This window comes from Lissotriton vulgaris, chromosome 1_1, assembly GCF_964263255.1.
Source record: "Lissotriton vulgaris chromosome 1_1, aLisVul1.2, whole genome shotgun sequence".
Taxonomy (NCBI): Eukaryota; Metazoa; Chordata; class Amphibia; order Caudata; family Salamandridae; genus Lissotriton; species Lissotriton vulgaris.
This window is the reverse complement of record NC_141685.1, coordinates 2,061,685,142-2,061,703,544: the sequence shown is the minus strand read 5'-3', so window position 1 is coordinate 2,061,703,544 and position 18,403 is coordinate 2,061,685,142. Positions and strand designations below refer to the sequence as shown.

General features: G+C 40.8%; 1 protein-coding gene across 21 annotated transcripts in view; it reads left to right on the top strand.

Annotated features, from left to right (window-relative positions):
- PLEKHA5 (pleckstrin homology domain containing A5) overlaps positions 1 to 18,403 on the top strand; it is a 742,840-nt gene that overhangs the window by 209,501 nt on the left and 514,936 nt on the right. For all 21 annotated transcript variants that reach the window (XM_086920674.1, XM_086920665.1, XM_086920721.1 and 18 more), the window contains one exon: positions 1,989 to 2,061. In XM_086920674.1, coding sequence (XP_086776800.1) covers positions 1,989 to 2,061 — 73 coding nt within the window. The remainder of the gene's footprint in view (positions 1 to 1,988; positions 2,062 to 18,403) is intronic.

The following is an 18,403-nucleotide window of genomic DNA, read 5'->3' as shown; positions in this document are numbered from 1 at the left end:
GAAGACACATGCTCTTGCAGGAAGTACTGAAAAAAAACTACTTTCCTTTCAGTCAAAAGGATGGTAAAGAACCATTCATGGAGGGACAAACCTAAGAGGAGGAAAGAAATCCATTGAATAAGGCGCAAACAAATGGGTGCAACAAGAAAGCCAAAAAGTGGTAAGCAGTGGGTTTGCACAAAGCCCGCTGTAAGTTTTTTGTATGGTGCACAAAAGGTCTTTCAACAGAAATCAGCTAAAAGCTTGTCTGTAGGTGAGACCTGAAAAGTAACACCTTCAGTAGAGTGGAGGTAAGCGAAAACCAGACCAAAAGGTATAAATAGGCCCTTTCCCCTGTGTCAGACAGCCTAACTATGGCTTGAGGGACTCCCTTTCAAGGTATGCTAGAAAGAAAAGCCAGAGGTCTACTAAATGTTGGCTGACAACGTTACCATATTTATACACTAAATGAGCATTGAGATGAGTAAACCTATGCGTAGCCGTCCAAAGGCTTTTACATTTTATATACATATGTATGGCCGCTGGAATTATGCAACACAGGAGGATAAAACCATGTATCAAGTCAGATTCTATTTGCAGAAAGGTAAAACAAATTATGGGACACATTCGATGGAAGAATTATGTCGCCATTTTGTTAGCACACATCGATACAAAAGGGATCCCTGTGCTTTGCAAAATGCAAAGGTTTCCTGTGAAGTAAAAGTATTCAGGCCCAAAAGCTCATATGCAAAATGCTACACAACAGCAACAAATAGTTTAGTTTTTATGGGAGCACTAGAACTCCAATTCATTAGTCTCCTTTCTCCTTCCGTTTAGAAAATATCTTGCATGAAACGTGCAGTGCTGTGCCCAAGGAAAGGATGCATGCAATTGCACATTCCCTGCAAATGGTTGCCACAGTCTGTGTTGAGAAAATCTCGCTTGGTGCCCTCATAGTTCCTCAAAATGGCGCTAGGGGACGGCAATTCTTATTCATGCTTGCCAACTTCCCTTTGGTGAGCCGCATGCAAGGAAAAACTCCGCCACTCAGCTTTTTGGCTCATTTTAGCCTGGACTCCGCGTTACAAGTGTAACTTTGCCGGCGGAGCTGAATTTAAAGCACACCCCTTTGTAAAAGGTGCATCTCATTCATTTTACATGTCTTGAATATGCTTTAGAACTCTTCATTTTTCCAATTTTACTCTGCATCCACATGACCGAGCTCTTGAAGCACCTCTTTAACTTCAAAAACAGACTTGCAGAATAGATTTGTACATTTCTTTTGTAAAATTGGGCTGTCTCGCTATTCGCCACTCTGATTGAACACATCAGGTCTTAAGAAGGGAAGCAAAATGTTTAGAATATTTGTTATGAGAGTGTCCTCTCGAAACAACTGCTGTTTTATGAACAGTGTCTGCGGTGCAATATAAATTTACATGAATAATAAAACAAAACAGTTTAACAACAAAGAGGAAATAATTATTGCAGCCCTAATTGAATTGTATTTAAATATTTCATTTATATTTAAACATGAAAGGGTTTTCTGGTGCTGCAAACAAAACCCAAACTTAGAACATCCCTTGGGGACATTAATAACATCCCTTGGGGACATTAATAATGACTAGGCAAATGCTTCTCTTCGTTGGTGCCAACTTAATATCTGAATACACCAATCCGCAACTTAAAGGTAGCCATTTAGTCTTTGCAAAATATTTGCTACTGCGCTACACTACATGCACTAAGCAGTTATTTTGTTGGGGTTTGTAAATGTTGCAGCAGATATCAGAATATGTTGTAGCAAGTGCACGAGTTCCATAACTTAAGTGGAAAATGCAACAGCCGCACATCATGTGTGTTTTCAAGTGGCCTGGAGTACATATATGACCAGATTAGCATAGTTATTTGATGTGTAAACTTTAATTAAGATATTCAGGTTTGACAGCTACCCCCGCAGAAGTGTTCTTGCACAGTTTTCGGTGAATGCTTGCTTACGTTTTATTTTCTTACAGGATGGCTCTGGGATGAAACTGTGGAAGAAACGTTGGTTTGTGCTTTCCGATCTTTGCCTGTTTTATTATAGAGGTAAGAGTGCTAGCGAAAAAAACTTTATTTGAAATTCAGTGTAATAACAAACTAGGGCTATCGTTTCTAGGGGAGCAATAAAAGAGTGTCTGTTATAGGGACATCACATATTTCCAACAGCACTCTAATCACTTATTTTGGATCTGGCTTGACAGCGCAGCTCTCACCATACATTATATGGTCTACAGAAAAAAGCTTTCAGAAGTACTAGTTAAACATGCGGGGTCTTAGGATTCCCCTCCCTGCACCCCCCCAACCCAGTTGGTTCCTATGAGAATCATTTGATTGGGCTTACGTTGTCTACTTTTACTGCACAAGAGTTCTCGTACTTTACTTGTGGGAAAGTTTATGCACGATTCAGCGGGGTTGAGTTGGTTATGCGGTCAAGCGGATGATCAAGTTCATATCTGCTTAGTTTGAAAACGTAGCAATAGGCCTGACACATTTATAGTGCAAAGCATGCATTAAAGTCAAGTTGGCATTTAAGGGTGAATTGTTATTATTCTGTGTTAACTCCTTCGGAGCTCATGACGAGCCCAGCTCCTTATGAGTCACAGTGGAGCTGTGCTCATGATGAGCTGGGCTCGTCATAACGGCTCCGCTCCACCCACGCGTGATTGATTCCCCACCTGTGCAGGAAAATTAATCAGTGGGTGGAGTTGTGAGGAGCCCAGCTCGTCATGAGCACAGCTCCACTGTGACTTATGCAGGGCTGGACTGGCCGTAGTGGGCACCGGACAATGCCCCAGTCGTTTCTGCAGCATAAGAGCTTGGCGGCACCCCCAACCACCCCGGGGGAGGTGTGGGGGGCGGCCGAGCACTTTGCCAGGACCGGTTCTGGTTCCCAGTCCGGCCCTGGACTCGTGATGAGCTGGGCTGGTCACGAGCACCGCGGCGCCGTGCTCGACCCTGCCCCGCCCCCCCCCCCCCGCGCCGTGGGGGAATTACCCCCGCAGCGAAGGGGCTAAAGCCTACAGAGAGCTATTTTTACATGGAATCTCCCAGATTACCATGTGTGGCAAGGGTTAGGGGGGTTAGTTATCCCCTCTGACTGGGGTAGAAGATTTGCACTGCTATAATCCATGTTAGGCACCCTTCGAAGAGAGGAGAGATTTTCCACATGTAATTTTGTATACATTTGTAATTTTTGGACTTTATTCCTGATGCTTTCCCTGTTGGGGAGTGTATGCTCAGTACAGTAGGTCTGTGTTTGTTTTGATGACAAGCCAATGGTAAAGGTTAAAGGCCTGATTGGTACACTAGGGAAAGTTATATCCATCAGTTTATTATAAGAAAGGCAGTAGGCATGGCTTTTTTATTGTTAAACGCTTTTGTTGAAGCCAGTGTGCCTTTAATGCAGGTCAGTCATCACTCTGTACTACTGGCAGTTTATGGGTACTTTGTTACATCAAATCGTACAAATTACCATTGTAGGCTAATGTTTTGATGTTGGTCAGCCCCTCTGACAAACCCTGGGGGTAGAAAAAGTTAACGCGGATAATCATTGTCGGACCCTTTATGAAGGATATAAATTGTATTGCTACTTGTAATTTTGTACATATTTGTCATTGTTGCTAGCATGCGCATATTTCAGTAGGTCTGCGTTGGTTAATGGTGTCAAGCCAATAAGCTATAAGTCTTATTGGTTTATTGGGAAAAATGATGTTGGTTGGGTTTCATACGTTTTTCCTCCTATTATGAAAAATATGATAGAGCCATTGGGCCTGCTCTAATTACTGTGCAAATCTCGTGGCAAAGGCAATATGCATTTATTGGTAGATAGCTATTAGTGTGCTTATACCTGTAGGTAGGTATGTTACTAGGAATTTCACAGATTGCCATAGCTGGCAAGAGGTTTGGTGTTAAGACCCACTCGAAAAAACCTTAGGGCTAGAAGGTACGCACTATGTTAATCCTTGTTATGCCCACCTCGGATGGATTTTTTTATTGTTTTGACAAATGTAATTTTCAACATTTATAATCGCATACTTTATAGTCGCTTTTTGGGAAACATTATGCTTAAAGCAGTAGATCTGTGTTGGTTAATGCGACTAGCAATCATTTGTTAATTGGGAAAGGTTATTTCAGATGCCGTATGTCTGATGTGCTTATTAAAAACAATTCATGCCAAGGCAGTATTTATTATGAAACAGGAGTGTTAAACCCCATAGGCCTTTAAAGGTCGATTGTTATTGCACTATGTTAAAGACTGCTGACATGCACTTTTTTACATGGAATATCACAGGTTACATTTGTAGGCAAGGATTTTGGTGCTGGATAACCCCTTTGGCAAATTCTAGCTATGGAATATTTGCACTGCAATATTTCTTCAGAAGGGCCAACAGGATTAGTTGTCTACCAGGATCTTGTAATAAAAAAATCACTCAAAACCACTCAAAATATATAGATGTATAGCTGTTGATGAGCTTTCATCCAACCCTCTACTGCAAATGGTCTTTATGAGTGTCATCTACTCTATTTCCATCTATACCACCATACATCATAGAGCAGGGGAAGTATTACTGGTTATGGGCAACCTCAGGTTGCAAAAGGAGAAGAAACACTAGAGTAGGCATATGGAGTGGTAGAATGCGTGGACCTTGGGTCAGGAGATAGCTTGCATTAGACGTAATAAATGTAATAATTTATTCATTTGGCACCTACCAATCTAGTCTGTTCCTACCTGGACATAAACTCGATCCCAAATTGTCTTCCAGGATCTTTTTTTAATAAAAAAATCCTTCAAAATATATAGATGTCTATCCATTTCAAAGGAAAGAATGTGTCCCTAGTGCAGGACACAAAATACTTGAACTCCAGGATTACATTCTCAGATCAAAGGTTGCATTACTGGCAAAGCGTTTCCACCTTGCAGTCTTTTCTTTGCTTTGAAAAAGCTGCAAGGTCGAAACGCATTTCCAGTAATAAAACCTGTGATCTGAGACCGCAATCCTACTATGCGAGTATTTTATGTCCTGGACTGGGAAGCATTCTTTCCTTTGATTATAGACTGGTCCTAGCATCCGTAACTCGCACCAGACTTGTGTGCAGGATGCAACCGGCTTTTGCAAAGAATCCTTCATGTCTATAGATATAAATATTTTTACATATCTTAACGTCAGCCCTCTACTGCCATTTGTCTGAGTGTCATTTACTCCATTTCCATCTATGAATGCATACATTATAGAGTAAATGGTCACCCCCACTTTAGTTGTTGGCTCTTTTGCCCTGTGAGTGACAACATATGCACATCTGCTTGAAAATGAGTGCTTTGATGCCAGGTCGGGTGGGAATGTCCTTTAGTTTTCCAGTTTCTCTTTTTATTGATTGTTTTTATTTTATTGCCTTCTCTTTTTATTTTTATTTTTAGAGCATATTACGGCTCCAAAGACCGTGCTAATTGGCCGGAAGCTTGTCACTCCTTTCATCTGCAGTGCACCACATCCTATGCTACCTGAGCCTCTAAACGAGGTGACCATCAAGGGAATGTTATTGTCTGTAGTGAATCATTGCTTCACCATTCAGAGATGGCCAACTTGCTGGTTCGAATTATGGTGGCCATGCTGAAACTATAAAACAGTGAAACCCCGTACACAGCAGTGGCGGCTCCTCTGCTAAGGCAGAGGAGAGTTGCCCCACTGCTGCAAAGCAGTGAAAGAAAGAACAAATACAATGATAATAACTCAAGGTTATTATCATTGTATTTGTTCCTGCTGGGGAGCTTTGCAGGGCTGGTGGTGCTGCTCTGCTCTCAGAACAGGAGAGGATTTGTTTGCCCACTCCTAAGTGCACCTGAATGTTTAGCCAGTCCTCTCGGGCCGGTCTAACAGTCATACGCACTTCGCATGTTCTCCATGCAGGCTGTATTACAGCCTGACTTGAGAACATGCCCAGACCCCCATTCACTGGCTGAGCACCGAACCACAGCGCTCAGACCAATCACAACGCTACATTGCAGTGTTGTGATTGGCTTAGAGGAGGAAGCCTGGCTGCTTTCTGTTCCAGTCCCGCATAGGAGAGACTGAGACGACGTGGGAGAGAGCAGGAGAGCGGTGAGAAGGTTATTTTTTTCTTCTTTTTTTACATCCCCTCCCGATTCATGCCAGCCGCTACTGGTATACAATACCATTGCAAGACTGCCACCTCCTGCTATATTTGATTGTATTTGTTATTTTAAGCATATGCCTTCCATGCATATGTTGTTGAGTTTGTGTGTGTTTTACTCTGGTTGTTTACATTGGTGAATGCAAGAATGAGTCACGAGATGGATGAATACATGAATGCAAAGATGAGTGACCAAGTGCACAAATGATGACTTGTTGAGTCCCTAATCCCATCAACGATTTAGAGGCACTTTAATGTAGTAGCCAGACTGATTAGCATTCCCAGTCCATGTTTTACTATAGTGCTGTGAAGTGGCCAGAGAGATGACTCAGCACTTTATACACTCCTCTAACTACACATATAATAAATAAATGTCTCAGGGAAAACTTCCAACTGCTTACCAGATTGATTCACTTCTGAATTACACTGACAAATGTAACCATAGAAATACAATACAAAATCTTAAACCGGACAACTGTAAACCAGTCACACTGGAGTAGGCATATGTAGTGGTAAAATCCATTGACCTACGGTCTGAGAGATGCCTTGCTTTATACATAACACATTTCATAATTTATTGATTAGGCACCTAACAATCTAGTTTGTTCTTACCTGGAAATATAGTCGAACTCAAGTTGCTTACATTTATATTGACAATAAAAAGAGCCAGGATGAGTGAAAACTCAATGTCCTAGGTACCTAATCAAGTTATTTTAACAGTGTATCTGGTGAAAATATTGTTTAGCCCCTCTAATGATTTCTAAACTGTTTTTAATGTGATTGAAGTGTGATGTCTGACTGGTCTCACTTTTACGTTTTAAAAACCTCTTAGTGACTAATTATAATTCTGGAAAGAGATTATCATTTCCCGATTGTTAGACCTCGTGAGCCAAATATGACTTTGAAAAACATATTTGTGCATGAAAGAAAATCATGAAACCAATCCCTATGTGTAGCTGGTGCATACTTTATTGCCTTCCTGTAAAAGGAGAATTTTTGCAGAGACTTAGTCAAATACAAGCATTGTACATCGAAATGCTTTATGGTATAGTTATTTTTATTATATTTTCTCACAAATTGAACAAATGTGTTAAACAAATTAAGTATATTTTAGCGTGCCTACTATGTGCTATATTGACTATGTGAATTCAAAGATCAAAAAGTGATTTTCAAATGATATAGCCACAAAAAGTGTAAAGCACTTTAAAATTATATCTTCTACTTTCCTAATGATAGCTCAGTTGCAGTTTTACTGTTTGAAGTTTCACAGCAATGATACAAAGGACACAGATCCCATTTGCTTAACTTAAGAAACAAATGACAGTCAATAATAAGATGCCCAGTGTGATAGGCTAATTTGGTATAACAGATACAGAAGGATTAATATATCATAGCCTAGGTTAATCCTTGGGCAGACCCATATGATTTTATCATGAAGTCTTATTGATGGACCGTTATCAATGTGAGCCGTGTTATGTAGTAGTACTATAGCTTTAACAGCCAGCATTAAAAGATGAATTTACCTCATTTTAAGCATATTTGCATGTTCTCCTCATGGACTTGCTAATATTTCATTTGCAAAGAGATTTTCCAAAGGCAGAATTACTCTTGCAGTCTACAAGGAACTGGTATGGGCTGACGCTAGATTCTTTCCCAATTATCTTTTTGTGTGCCTGCACAATGGTTCACCTCAGGTGCCATAATAATATAACCAAAGTGTATTCTAGTCTGTGCTCCTAATCTACATTTATGCTTGGCATGGGTTGTTAATATGGGTTAGCACCAGGACTCTCGGGAGTTCATTGAAAAAACACACCTTTAAGCTTCACAGATTCTGGTTGAAGCATGCATACCTTTCTTAGGTTTCTTATGTGGTCAAAATCCCCTGCTGTTTGGATCCTTGCTTCTGATTCAAATGTCTAGTAAGTTCCTAAACAGTCTGTAACAGCTTTTATCTCTGTAGGAAGACTAAATGCAGGTTAGTACCCAGTTCTGCTTAAGACCTGGTGTCCATAATAGTGGCAGAAACAAAGACAGAAGCATTCCAGTAACGCAGATATAGGTTTGGAGTGCTTCACAACATCAGCACCTACACAGGCTTGGGAGAGAGGCAGTCACCCACTAAATAAGAATATTGATCTGTGTCTATGTTCCCATGTATGTCCTTCTAGAAGGCCTATAAGTAATTATTCTTTGCCACTTAATTCATGAATGATTAAGTTCACCCCAAAATTTCACATAACCCATGGATAGCAGAAAACTCATATATTAGACTTTTTCCTTCAGAATTCCAACTCTTCCCCAGACCTCTCTTTAAACGAAGCATCAGTTAAAATCTTTGCTAAACATTCATAATATGACATCTGTCTTGTCCACTGGTCCTTTCTTTACTAACTTGCACCTTCCGTTTTACCAATTTGTCTCTCTCAGCCTCCTTACACCTTTATGTTCTGCATGTGTCCTATGTCCCAGTAAATAACTATCTTCAAAATCACAGTTCCTTTCACAAAGAAGCGACTTCAATGTATGCATATAGTAGGATAGCAGACATGCATGTTGGCGCTTATTATGGTGACCCTTACAAACACTGAAAGGGGGAAACAAGGGAGCCCTACTCACAGCGGAACCAGGGCAATATGTTTATCCAAAGAACAATGGTTCCTGTGGCATATTTATTTAACACAATATTTAATATAACAGCTTAGATAAGCACTATTAAATTGTAACAGAAAAGGGTCTGGCAAAGAAAGAAGCACACATATATACCAATTTTTTAAGAAATTATTCTTTGTATTTCAAATTTCAGACACTCAGTCTAATAGTTATAACAGCGACATATATACAAAAAATTGTGCAATGTGTCCCCAGTGGTTTGTGAACAAAAAACAGAACATAAAATAATAAGTGATCTGTACAGCTTTGTTATTATGAATATTTACAAAGGGAAAATGACCAAGCGCAATAATAAAGCAATTCTTAACAGTGACTATCTACAATCATAGAACACTGTGCTTGAGAAGGTTCATTCCCTATGGCGTCGACGGCGTTTCGACCTGCTCAGTAAAGGTCTCGTCAGGACTAGACAGTGAGGGACATCTTGTGGTGTCTTTTATTCATGCAACCCATGCGTGATAAAAAATTGGAATTGACTTGCAGTGTACCCAGCCGGGCACACTGTCGGTGGATACCGTGGTAATCTTGAATATAAGGCTGACAATCGGTAATTGGCAACAGAAGACAGGAAAATGCCACTGTCGATGGAATCCGTGGTGATCTTGAATGTAAGGCTGACAATCGATAATTGGTAGCAGAAGACAGGAAAATGCCTGCTCTCAGAACTCGGAACGCCTGATCGCGTTTCACCGGTCGTCTGTCCGATAACAGACGTGAGACTTATATTCAAGATTACCACGGTATCCACCGACAGTGTGCCCGGCTGGGTACACTGTAAGTCAATTCCAATTTTTTATCACGCATGGGTTGCATGAATAAAAGACACCACAAGATGTCCCTCACTGTCTAGTCCTGACGAGACCTTTACTGAGCAGGTCGAAACGCCGTCGACGCCATAGGGAATGAACCTTCTCAAGCATAGTGTTCTATGATTGTAGATAGTCACTGTTAAGAATTGCTTTATTATTGCGCTTGGTCATTTTCCCTTTGTAAATATTCATAATAACAAAGCTGTACAGATCACTTATTATTTTATGTTCTGTTTTTTGTTCACAAACCACTGGGGACACATTGCACAATTTTTTGTATATATGTCGCTGTTATAACTATTAGACTGAGTGTCTGAAAGTTGAAATACAAAGAATAATTTCTTAAAAAATTGGTATATATGTGTGCTTCTTTCTTTGCCAGACCCTTTTCTGTTACAATTTAATAGTGCTTATCTAAGCTGTTATATTAAATACCTTACAAACACTGAGCAGAGACCTTTAGAACGATAACTCCTACAGATTATTTCAAATGTTGATTCTCTTAAGTACCTAATTGTGTTTAGTAATTTGGGATTAATATTGCAGTAGGCACATATTCAGTGAGATGTTCTCTACTTATATATCTGACATATTTAGGAATATCCTGGATATTGTAAACGTTTGTGACCTGTATTTATTCATCTAAAGCAATTTAACACAAGACAAACCTATGATGTATTGGTAAGTGAACCCAAAGAATGGAACCAAAAAATAGGGTGACAACGATTTCTTAAGTAATGTCACCCACTAGTTATGGCCAAAGAAATGCCAATTACAGAAGCATTCACTGTTGGAATGGCATTGCAGTTTGCATAGAAGTGTAGCTAGCCTGATCTGCATAGTATTCAAAAGGTATCCACATGAAACGGTGTAGATGAAAAAGTGACTGAGTTGGACCTTGGCTGAGATGGGCGAATTCAATCACAATTGCTGTAACTGATATGTATGTTCCAGCTCTTCTGGTCTTGTGTTATATAATAGAGTCTCTGTCCCGGTTTTCTCCAGGGTGCATATTTAAATAGGGGCACAGGTACAAACAAGAGACATTACCAGGGGCAGCTCCTGAGCTATGGCAGAGGAGCGTTGACCACTGCTTATAAGCAGTGTAAAGAAGAGAAAAATAAAATGATAATAACTTTAAGTTATCATTTTATGCTTCCTGACGTGTTCTGCAGCTTTATGGCGGGTGGGCGGGGCAGCTCTGCTCTCCGAACATGGCAGGAGTTGTTTGCCCACTCCAAAGCGTGCAGTGAGTGTTTGACCAGCATTTTCGGGCCGCCCAAACAAGTCATGTGCACTTACCTGTTCTCCATGCAGGCTGCATTACAGCCTGCATGGAGAACATGCCCACCCATCCAGCCCCTGGCTGAGCGCCATGCCACGGCGATCAGACCAATCACAACGCTGCCATTGCAGCGTTGTGATTGGCTTAGGGGAGGACGCCAGGTTGCCTGCTTCCTGTACCTGTAGGAGGCAGGAGAACAGGAGTAGAGAAGATACGGGACCCGTCGAGGTAAGTTAAGCTCTTTGTTTATTTTGCCTCCCCCGCGTGACACCACTTGCATACACCCTTCCCCCCCCTCGCCCTCTCCCCCCCTGCGAACCCCCGCTTCCCCCTCCTCCGCAATCCATGCCGGCTGCCGCAGGACATTACATTATATTGTAATCAGTGTGCTGCCTCCTAGGGCAACTGTGAACTCACGCCTGCCACAGAGAAGCTCATTAATCAAAGATGAACCAGCTGATTGAAGCAGCTGGTTTGTCTTTCACAGTGTAGGTGACACCCACCTATATATCAAACGGGAAGCAGGGATCCACCTGCAGGCAGGATGTCTGGAGGTTTCATGGGACCACCCTCTCTTCACCCCATCTAGAGGGTTACCCTGAGGGGGGCGCAGAGACTGTATGCCACCTTGTTGTGGTACACAGTTAATGCGCCTCCTGACTGCCTCTTTGCCTCTGCACCCACATCCATAACATGGTGAGGGCAGAGAAACAAAGGGTTTTACTCCGTTACCTGGGGCCATGTCCCCATGCAAATGAGTGAGTGCCCTCTTAAGATAGCGCTGGTGCTATATGTGTGCCAGCGCTATTAGCATTACACAAGTGGCCACACAGGCATCTGCTTCTCCTTCTGTAATACAACAGTACTCCGAGGGTGCAGAAAAGGAGGGCATACACCTGTTGTGCCTGTATTGTAGCCCCTGATTTCTATTGCTCCGGGTTATTGATCTTTGCCTGACCCTAATGACCACATTTCCAGTCCCGGACTTGGATTCCTTCCTTTTACCTCTGGTTAGCCCTAGGCATTCCTCCCCGCTCTCAACAAATGTTCTATACCTACATTTAGGAGTTTCTGTTCATTAATAGATTATGGGTATTTCTGTTTAAACCTTAAAATTATTTGATCTAGCTGCAATAATGAAGCGCGCCCTATGTATTTCCATTTTAGGACTACAGTTTAATGCTAAAAGGGACTTATAATTTTTGTTAAAATGGCGTTTTCTCCTACTGCCATGGAAATTAAAATTGTCAATAACATAACATCCTGCTTGGGTAAGAGAGAGTGAAGTTGTTTCTGTGAACCTTCTCCTTAATTTAGCAGTAAAGGATTCCTCCAATTCAAGAACCCAGTTCTCCATTTGGACCATAGACTGTCATCACTGACTTCGAGATGTCTAGAAAATAAAGTCATCATTTCAAACTTGCCTTAATCCAAGGTCACCAAGCCATTTTTACCTGAGAAGGCAAGCATGTGTCATGGTTAACAGAAAATAGAGCGCTTCTGAACCTTCTGTGAAAAGGTACTTACCTTTGTCATGACCTGTACTACAACATTTCTGCCAGACTTCACAGAGGACAGAATAGTAAAGACGCCATATTATCAGACTCCCTACCTAGACAGAAGTCAAACTTATTTTTGATTTTCAAGAGACAATGTGACAAGTGCAACAAAATAAAGAATTGTTTTCAAATCTACAAATTCAGAACTCTAGAACCTCTCTTCTTTGTACTGACTTACTTCTTTTGGCTCTCGGTAAAATAACCAATCATTTTATATCTCAAAAATTGAGGTACTGTTTGAGCAGGATATGATGTACTATTTGTTTATAGTATAGTTACCCAATGCTGTTTGAACCTCCAGCTAAGTGTTTGCAGTCTGAAGGCGATCCACCTATTCTGTGGTCTAGCTGGAAAGTGGAGTTTTTTTTACATATATGAAGGCCATTGATGGGGACAGAATGGACAACGAAAGGAAGATAAGTATTTTACTGCTTTGCTTAGGGTCAGAAGGGTAGGCGGTGTTTAGAACTTTATCTGTATCTGCTCTTAATAGATACAAGACTTATACTTGTGTCCAGCCGGAAGCAGAATCTTTTGATGATTTTTTGACCTATCTTAGAGCGCTTTCGATGACTTGTAATTTTGTATTTATTTGTGATGAAATGATCAGAGATCAGATTATAGTAAATGTGAGAAATAAAAAGACCCCAGAACATCAATGGGTTCTAGATTATCCTAATTAACATGATAATATTTCAATTTCTTAAGCATTTGAGCAGTCTGAGAAGTGGATGAGAACTGTTGAAGAGGTTGCAGCCAAGAATGAAAAGAATATAGATGAAGTGTTAATTCTTTCTGCAGGTATTGCCAGCCAGGGTAGAGGCCTGACAAAACTATCATGTGTTACAGATGTGGCAGTTCCAGTCATGTAGCTTCATTGTTAAACTATCTTGCCATTGGGAAGGAATGCATCAAGTGTGGGAGGATAGGTAATTTTGCCTGTGTGTGCAGAGATGGTAAAATAAATATTTAGTTGCCAAAGCGAAGACTGCTGCTATGGGGACAAATGAGGTTTTGCGTGTGAGACGTGTGTGTGGTCAGTACAATGTATCTACAAAGGAGACGGGCTTTTTTTTGTTGTCTGCCGGTGATTCCTGTGCTGGGGAGAGGGAAGTAAAGAGGTCTCTGAAATGTATTCAGTTATTAGACAAGGATCTAGAACTCGTGACTGACTCTGGATCATAATGGTCTATCATCACTGAGAAATATTTCCAGGAGAGATTTGAAGGGACATTAACTGAAGGCGATTTGTGTGATTCAGATTTAGTAGACATGGGTTTTGATGGGTATATAATTGATTTCTTGGGTTACTTTGCTTCAGATGTTTTGTTCAAAGGGAGGATAGCGTTTATTAAATTGTATCGAGCAAAAAAAGAAGTTAATGTTTTAGGTTGGAGGGACCAGTGGAAGCTGGGAATAAATCTCAATCCTCGCAGCAAGGAACCTGGTAGTCGAGGGAAATAGTAGTGCTGCAGCAATTGAGCAGGAGCTTCTTGATGTTTTTTCTGAGAGTTCAGTAAGGCTCAAAGGATTTACCCATTTGATCAAACTTAAACATGGAGCGATACCGGTCAGGCAAAAATTGAGGAATGGTCCTCTCAATGTGAGAGATGAACTTGGAGGTGTGCTGGATGAGATGTTGAAAGGAGAAGTCATTGAGGAAGTGAAATCTTCAGAGTTGTAATCTCCCAATGTGTTAGCACGTAAGGCTGACAAATCGTTGAGATTATGTATGGATTTTAGGGCCCTCAATGGAAGTATAGTAGTGGATTGTCATCCTTTACCTAATATAAATGAGGTTGTAAATATGTTGGGTGGTGCTTCTGTTATGTTATGTTAAAAATGCTTATAGAGCGCAGCGTTCACCGGATTGGTTTCTTGGCGCTTCAGGAACACGGCAGAACTAAGCTGAGTCAGTGTGCTATTCATTGTAAGCTTTTAGGAATAACCAGGTTTTCAGTTTTCTGAAAAGAAGATGAGCGTCTGTGGTGCGTGTTAATGGGGGAATAGAGTTCCAGAGTTTAGGAGCTAACGTAGAGAACCTAAGTCCCCCATGTTTGACGCGCTTAAATCTAGGAATAATTACGAGGTTGTGGCTTGAAGATCTGTAGATATTCAGTCTGCTTATCACCAGATTGAATGTGCTGAAGAATCATGTCACCTGACTGCATTTATCATTCCACAAAGTCTGTTCCCGTTTAAGATGATGCTGTTTGGCCTTGCGTTAGCGCCATTTATTTTTCTGAGGTCAATGTGTCGTATCTTCAAGGGTATAGAAGCATTTGTTAAGTGCTTTGAGGGCAATATCCTTGTTTTCTCATGACGTGTCTGAATATACGTGTCATTTGAGGAAAATTTACAGTGTCGAGAGAGTATGGTTTGACTCTCAATATATGTCATCTTTACTGCGAATCTGTTGAATTTTAGGATACACACTGTCGAAGTAGGAATTGTACCCAAAAAAGTCCTGCTCCTGACTCCAGGAATAAACTACTTTCCTTTTCAGGACTTTGTTAATATAAAAGCAAGTTCATAATTAATTTTGCTGCCAAAATGGAACCCCTGAGGGAGTTGGCAAGAAAGAATGTTGAATTTGTGTGAGGAGAAAGACCGCAACAGGCTTTTGACAGTTTCAAGGCTGATATGGTGACCGCTCCCACTTTGAAACCATTCATATTAGTGAGAATTGTATTTTAATCGTAGATGACAGTCTTTATGGTTTGTGGCGTGTTGTCACAACGCGCTGTGAAAGAGGAATGGGTTGTGACTTTCGCTTCTCGCACTCTCAATGAAACAGAAAGGCGTTAAGCTATTATTGAGAGGGAGTTTGTGGGCAGTGCTAGTTTGTGGGCAGTGGAATATTTTCGCAACTATGTATGGGGAGCTCGGTTTGGTTTGGGGACAGACCACAGGCCTCTTGTTGCTATTTTGTCTCCTAGTGGAGGTCAGAGTGCAACTGCATGCATAGCACATTTAATGGATAGGTTGCAGGAATACAATTTGTGGGTGGAGTATCTGCCAGGGAAAATGAATGAGACAGCAGATTTTTGATCCAGATTGACTTGTGCAATTGGAGCGGAGAGGAGTGATGAAGTGGTAGCTAGCATTGAGGAGGTGGTGTCAGGTAGATTTGGAACCATTAATGAAGTGATCTGGAGAGAAGCCATGAAGAATGATCATTTGTTGGTTAAGGTGGTGGAGTATGTTGAAAAAGAGTGGCCCTCTAAGGGAGAAGTCTCTGCAGAGTTGTTTCCTTATTGGAAGATTTCAGGGGAATTGTAAATGAAAGGTGCATCGATTTTCAGACAGGGGAAGTGCATACCTCCTGTATCTCTTAGAGATCGTATTTTATCTGTTGTGCATGAGGGCCAACCAGGTATGTCATCTATGAAGAGGCTTGTGAGTTCTGTTTTCTGGTGGCCAGGATTGGATAGATTTGTGGACCGGATAGTCACGGAGTGTTTTGATTGTGCTAATAGTGAAAGGATGTTGATGGTTAAACCTTCACCTTTCTTTCCGGTGGAGTGGCGTGAATTTCCATGGCAGGCTGGTTTAGATATCTCAGGCCCTTTTAACTTCTTGCCACAAGATTGCAAATTTGCCATGGTAATTATTGATTATCACTCAAAGTGGTCTGAAGTGACGTTTGCGCCACAAATCACCACTGCCAGTGTTATTGAATTCTTTAAGGAACTTTTTGCTAGAGAGGGGAATCCTGATGTACTTATTACAGATAATGGGGTGCAATTGAAATCTCAGGAGATGGAATCTTTTCTTTCTTGCTCCAACATTTGTCATGTCAGCACTGCTTTGTATGAAACACAAGGTAATGCTCAAGGAGAAGAGTATAACAGAATTTTGGAATAGGACATTCTATGCGCACATGGTTTTGGATTGGAATGGAAAGACAAACCAAGAGAAATTGTGGCTGTACCGTATAACTCTTCATACCACCACTGAGGTCAGTCCTTTCAAACTTCTAAACGGAGAGAACCAACATCTAAGTTCTGTCCATGGTGGTTAAAAAAAGTCAAAGTGAGGTAGATTGTGGACGAATTAGAAGAGAAGTAGCTGTGAGAGTGGAGGAAAAACATGGGAAAGTGAAACGTGCATATGATGTCAGAATGAAGCTAAAGCAACCTCATTTTGTAGTAGGGTATTGGATCAGGGTACGCAAACCAGGTATTTTGGTTAAAGGAGAGGTCAAATAAGGCATTCCCGTTAAAGTGGTTAAGTTCAATCTCAAAAGTTGTCACGCAGGATGGTAAAATGTGGAATGTCAGGAGAGTAGTAAAGAGTGATGGTGGCATTCCACAGGTTCACTGTGCTTGACGTAATGAACCAACTTGTATGGTTCACAGGGTAAAAAAAATAATTAAGCTTGCACAAGAGGGTTGAAGGTTTATGTGTAACTGGTATTTTTCATACTGTTATTTCTTTGGAGGGGAGATGTTACATTACTTATATTGTTTTTCCATTTTCCCTTCCCCCTTTAAGATTGGTGTCTATCTGTGATTCTGGCACATGCCAGCTACTTCTAGAGTTCTATTCTGTTGAGAACTCTGCCACATTGATTGAGCTGTCTTCCTCCTGGAAGGTACTGCGCCATGGAAGATTAAACACACCTTCAACCTTATTAGACTACAACATTATTGGATTTTTACATGTATACAACTATAGCTTTTAGAACGTTGGGCGGGGCTTAGCCCTGCTTCAGCCTGACTGAGCTCTGTTGGGCAAATATATATTTATTTTAGTTTAAGTATACCCCAATAAAGACATCTCGGACATTACATCTGTCAAAATTCTCCTGCATTTGGTCTATATGGGACTCCAATATGAGGAGACTACCTTAAGACAGCAAGTTAACATTGTTATGCTTGAGTATTAGCATCTTCTCTAGACTTCAGTCCAGAAGGTTCAGTATTGCAATCTGACATGACATAAGCACACCCATAGCCTCTGTTTTGGATGCATTCAAATTATAGAGAGAAACCTCACATTTTTTGTAGTAGAATTAGTTGATGCGCATAGGACAGAGAATGCTCTAGTTTTGAAAGTAGTAACAAAATACACTTTGCTTATGCCAGTAATTTACAGATTGTTGTCTCCTCCCTTTACACAATCTATATTGGCATCCATCGTCATAGTTTTGAGTAAGTATTACAGAGCTATATTAAAAATTAAAGGGGAGTGAGGGCACCCTTGCCTTGTTCCTCTTTCAGGTTTGAAGCAAAACATTATCTAGACATTAGCTTGGACTTTGCCACTTTCCTTTGTGTGAAACAAGGTAGTGAACCCAATAATATTAAATGGAAAGCTACAGCTCTCTAATCTGTTTCAAAGCAATATCGAATTATTTTTATCCATCACGGCTGGCCTCTACCGTCTTTGGAACATTAGAATATCAGTTCAGCTGAGATAGGGCCAGTGAATATTACTACTGCCAATACTACATTTCAAAAAGTAAGAATGTAAGTAATTAATATGCTTAGTTATTACATTTACAACCCTACTTTTTGTGATGGACATTAGGATCTTAAGATCAATTTAAAGAGAAATTAGCTGCTGATTAGCATGATCAGACTTCTCCTGTATTAGTAATCAGGGCGTTTCACACTAATCGTTTGATTGAAGTTATGCACATTTTGTTTTGAATCTTGCACTACTACATTAGTGCAACCATTCAGCTGAATTGTAAACGATTTCAGTTAGTACACCACCTAGTCTTAATATTTATGTTCTGCAATGTGAGCTTGTAAAGCATCGCTGTCTCTTTTATTTTGTTATTTTATGTCCTCATTCCCCTTGGGCTCCAATCAGACCTCCTATTTTGCTGTATCTCGCCCTTTATTTGTGGGCGATGGCCGTGGAGTCCATTGTTTTTCTTTAGGGTTACCAGAGTCCAAGAG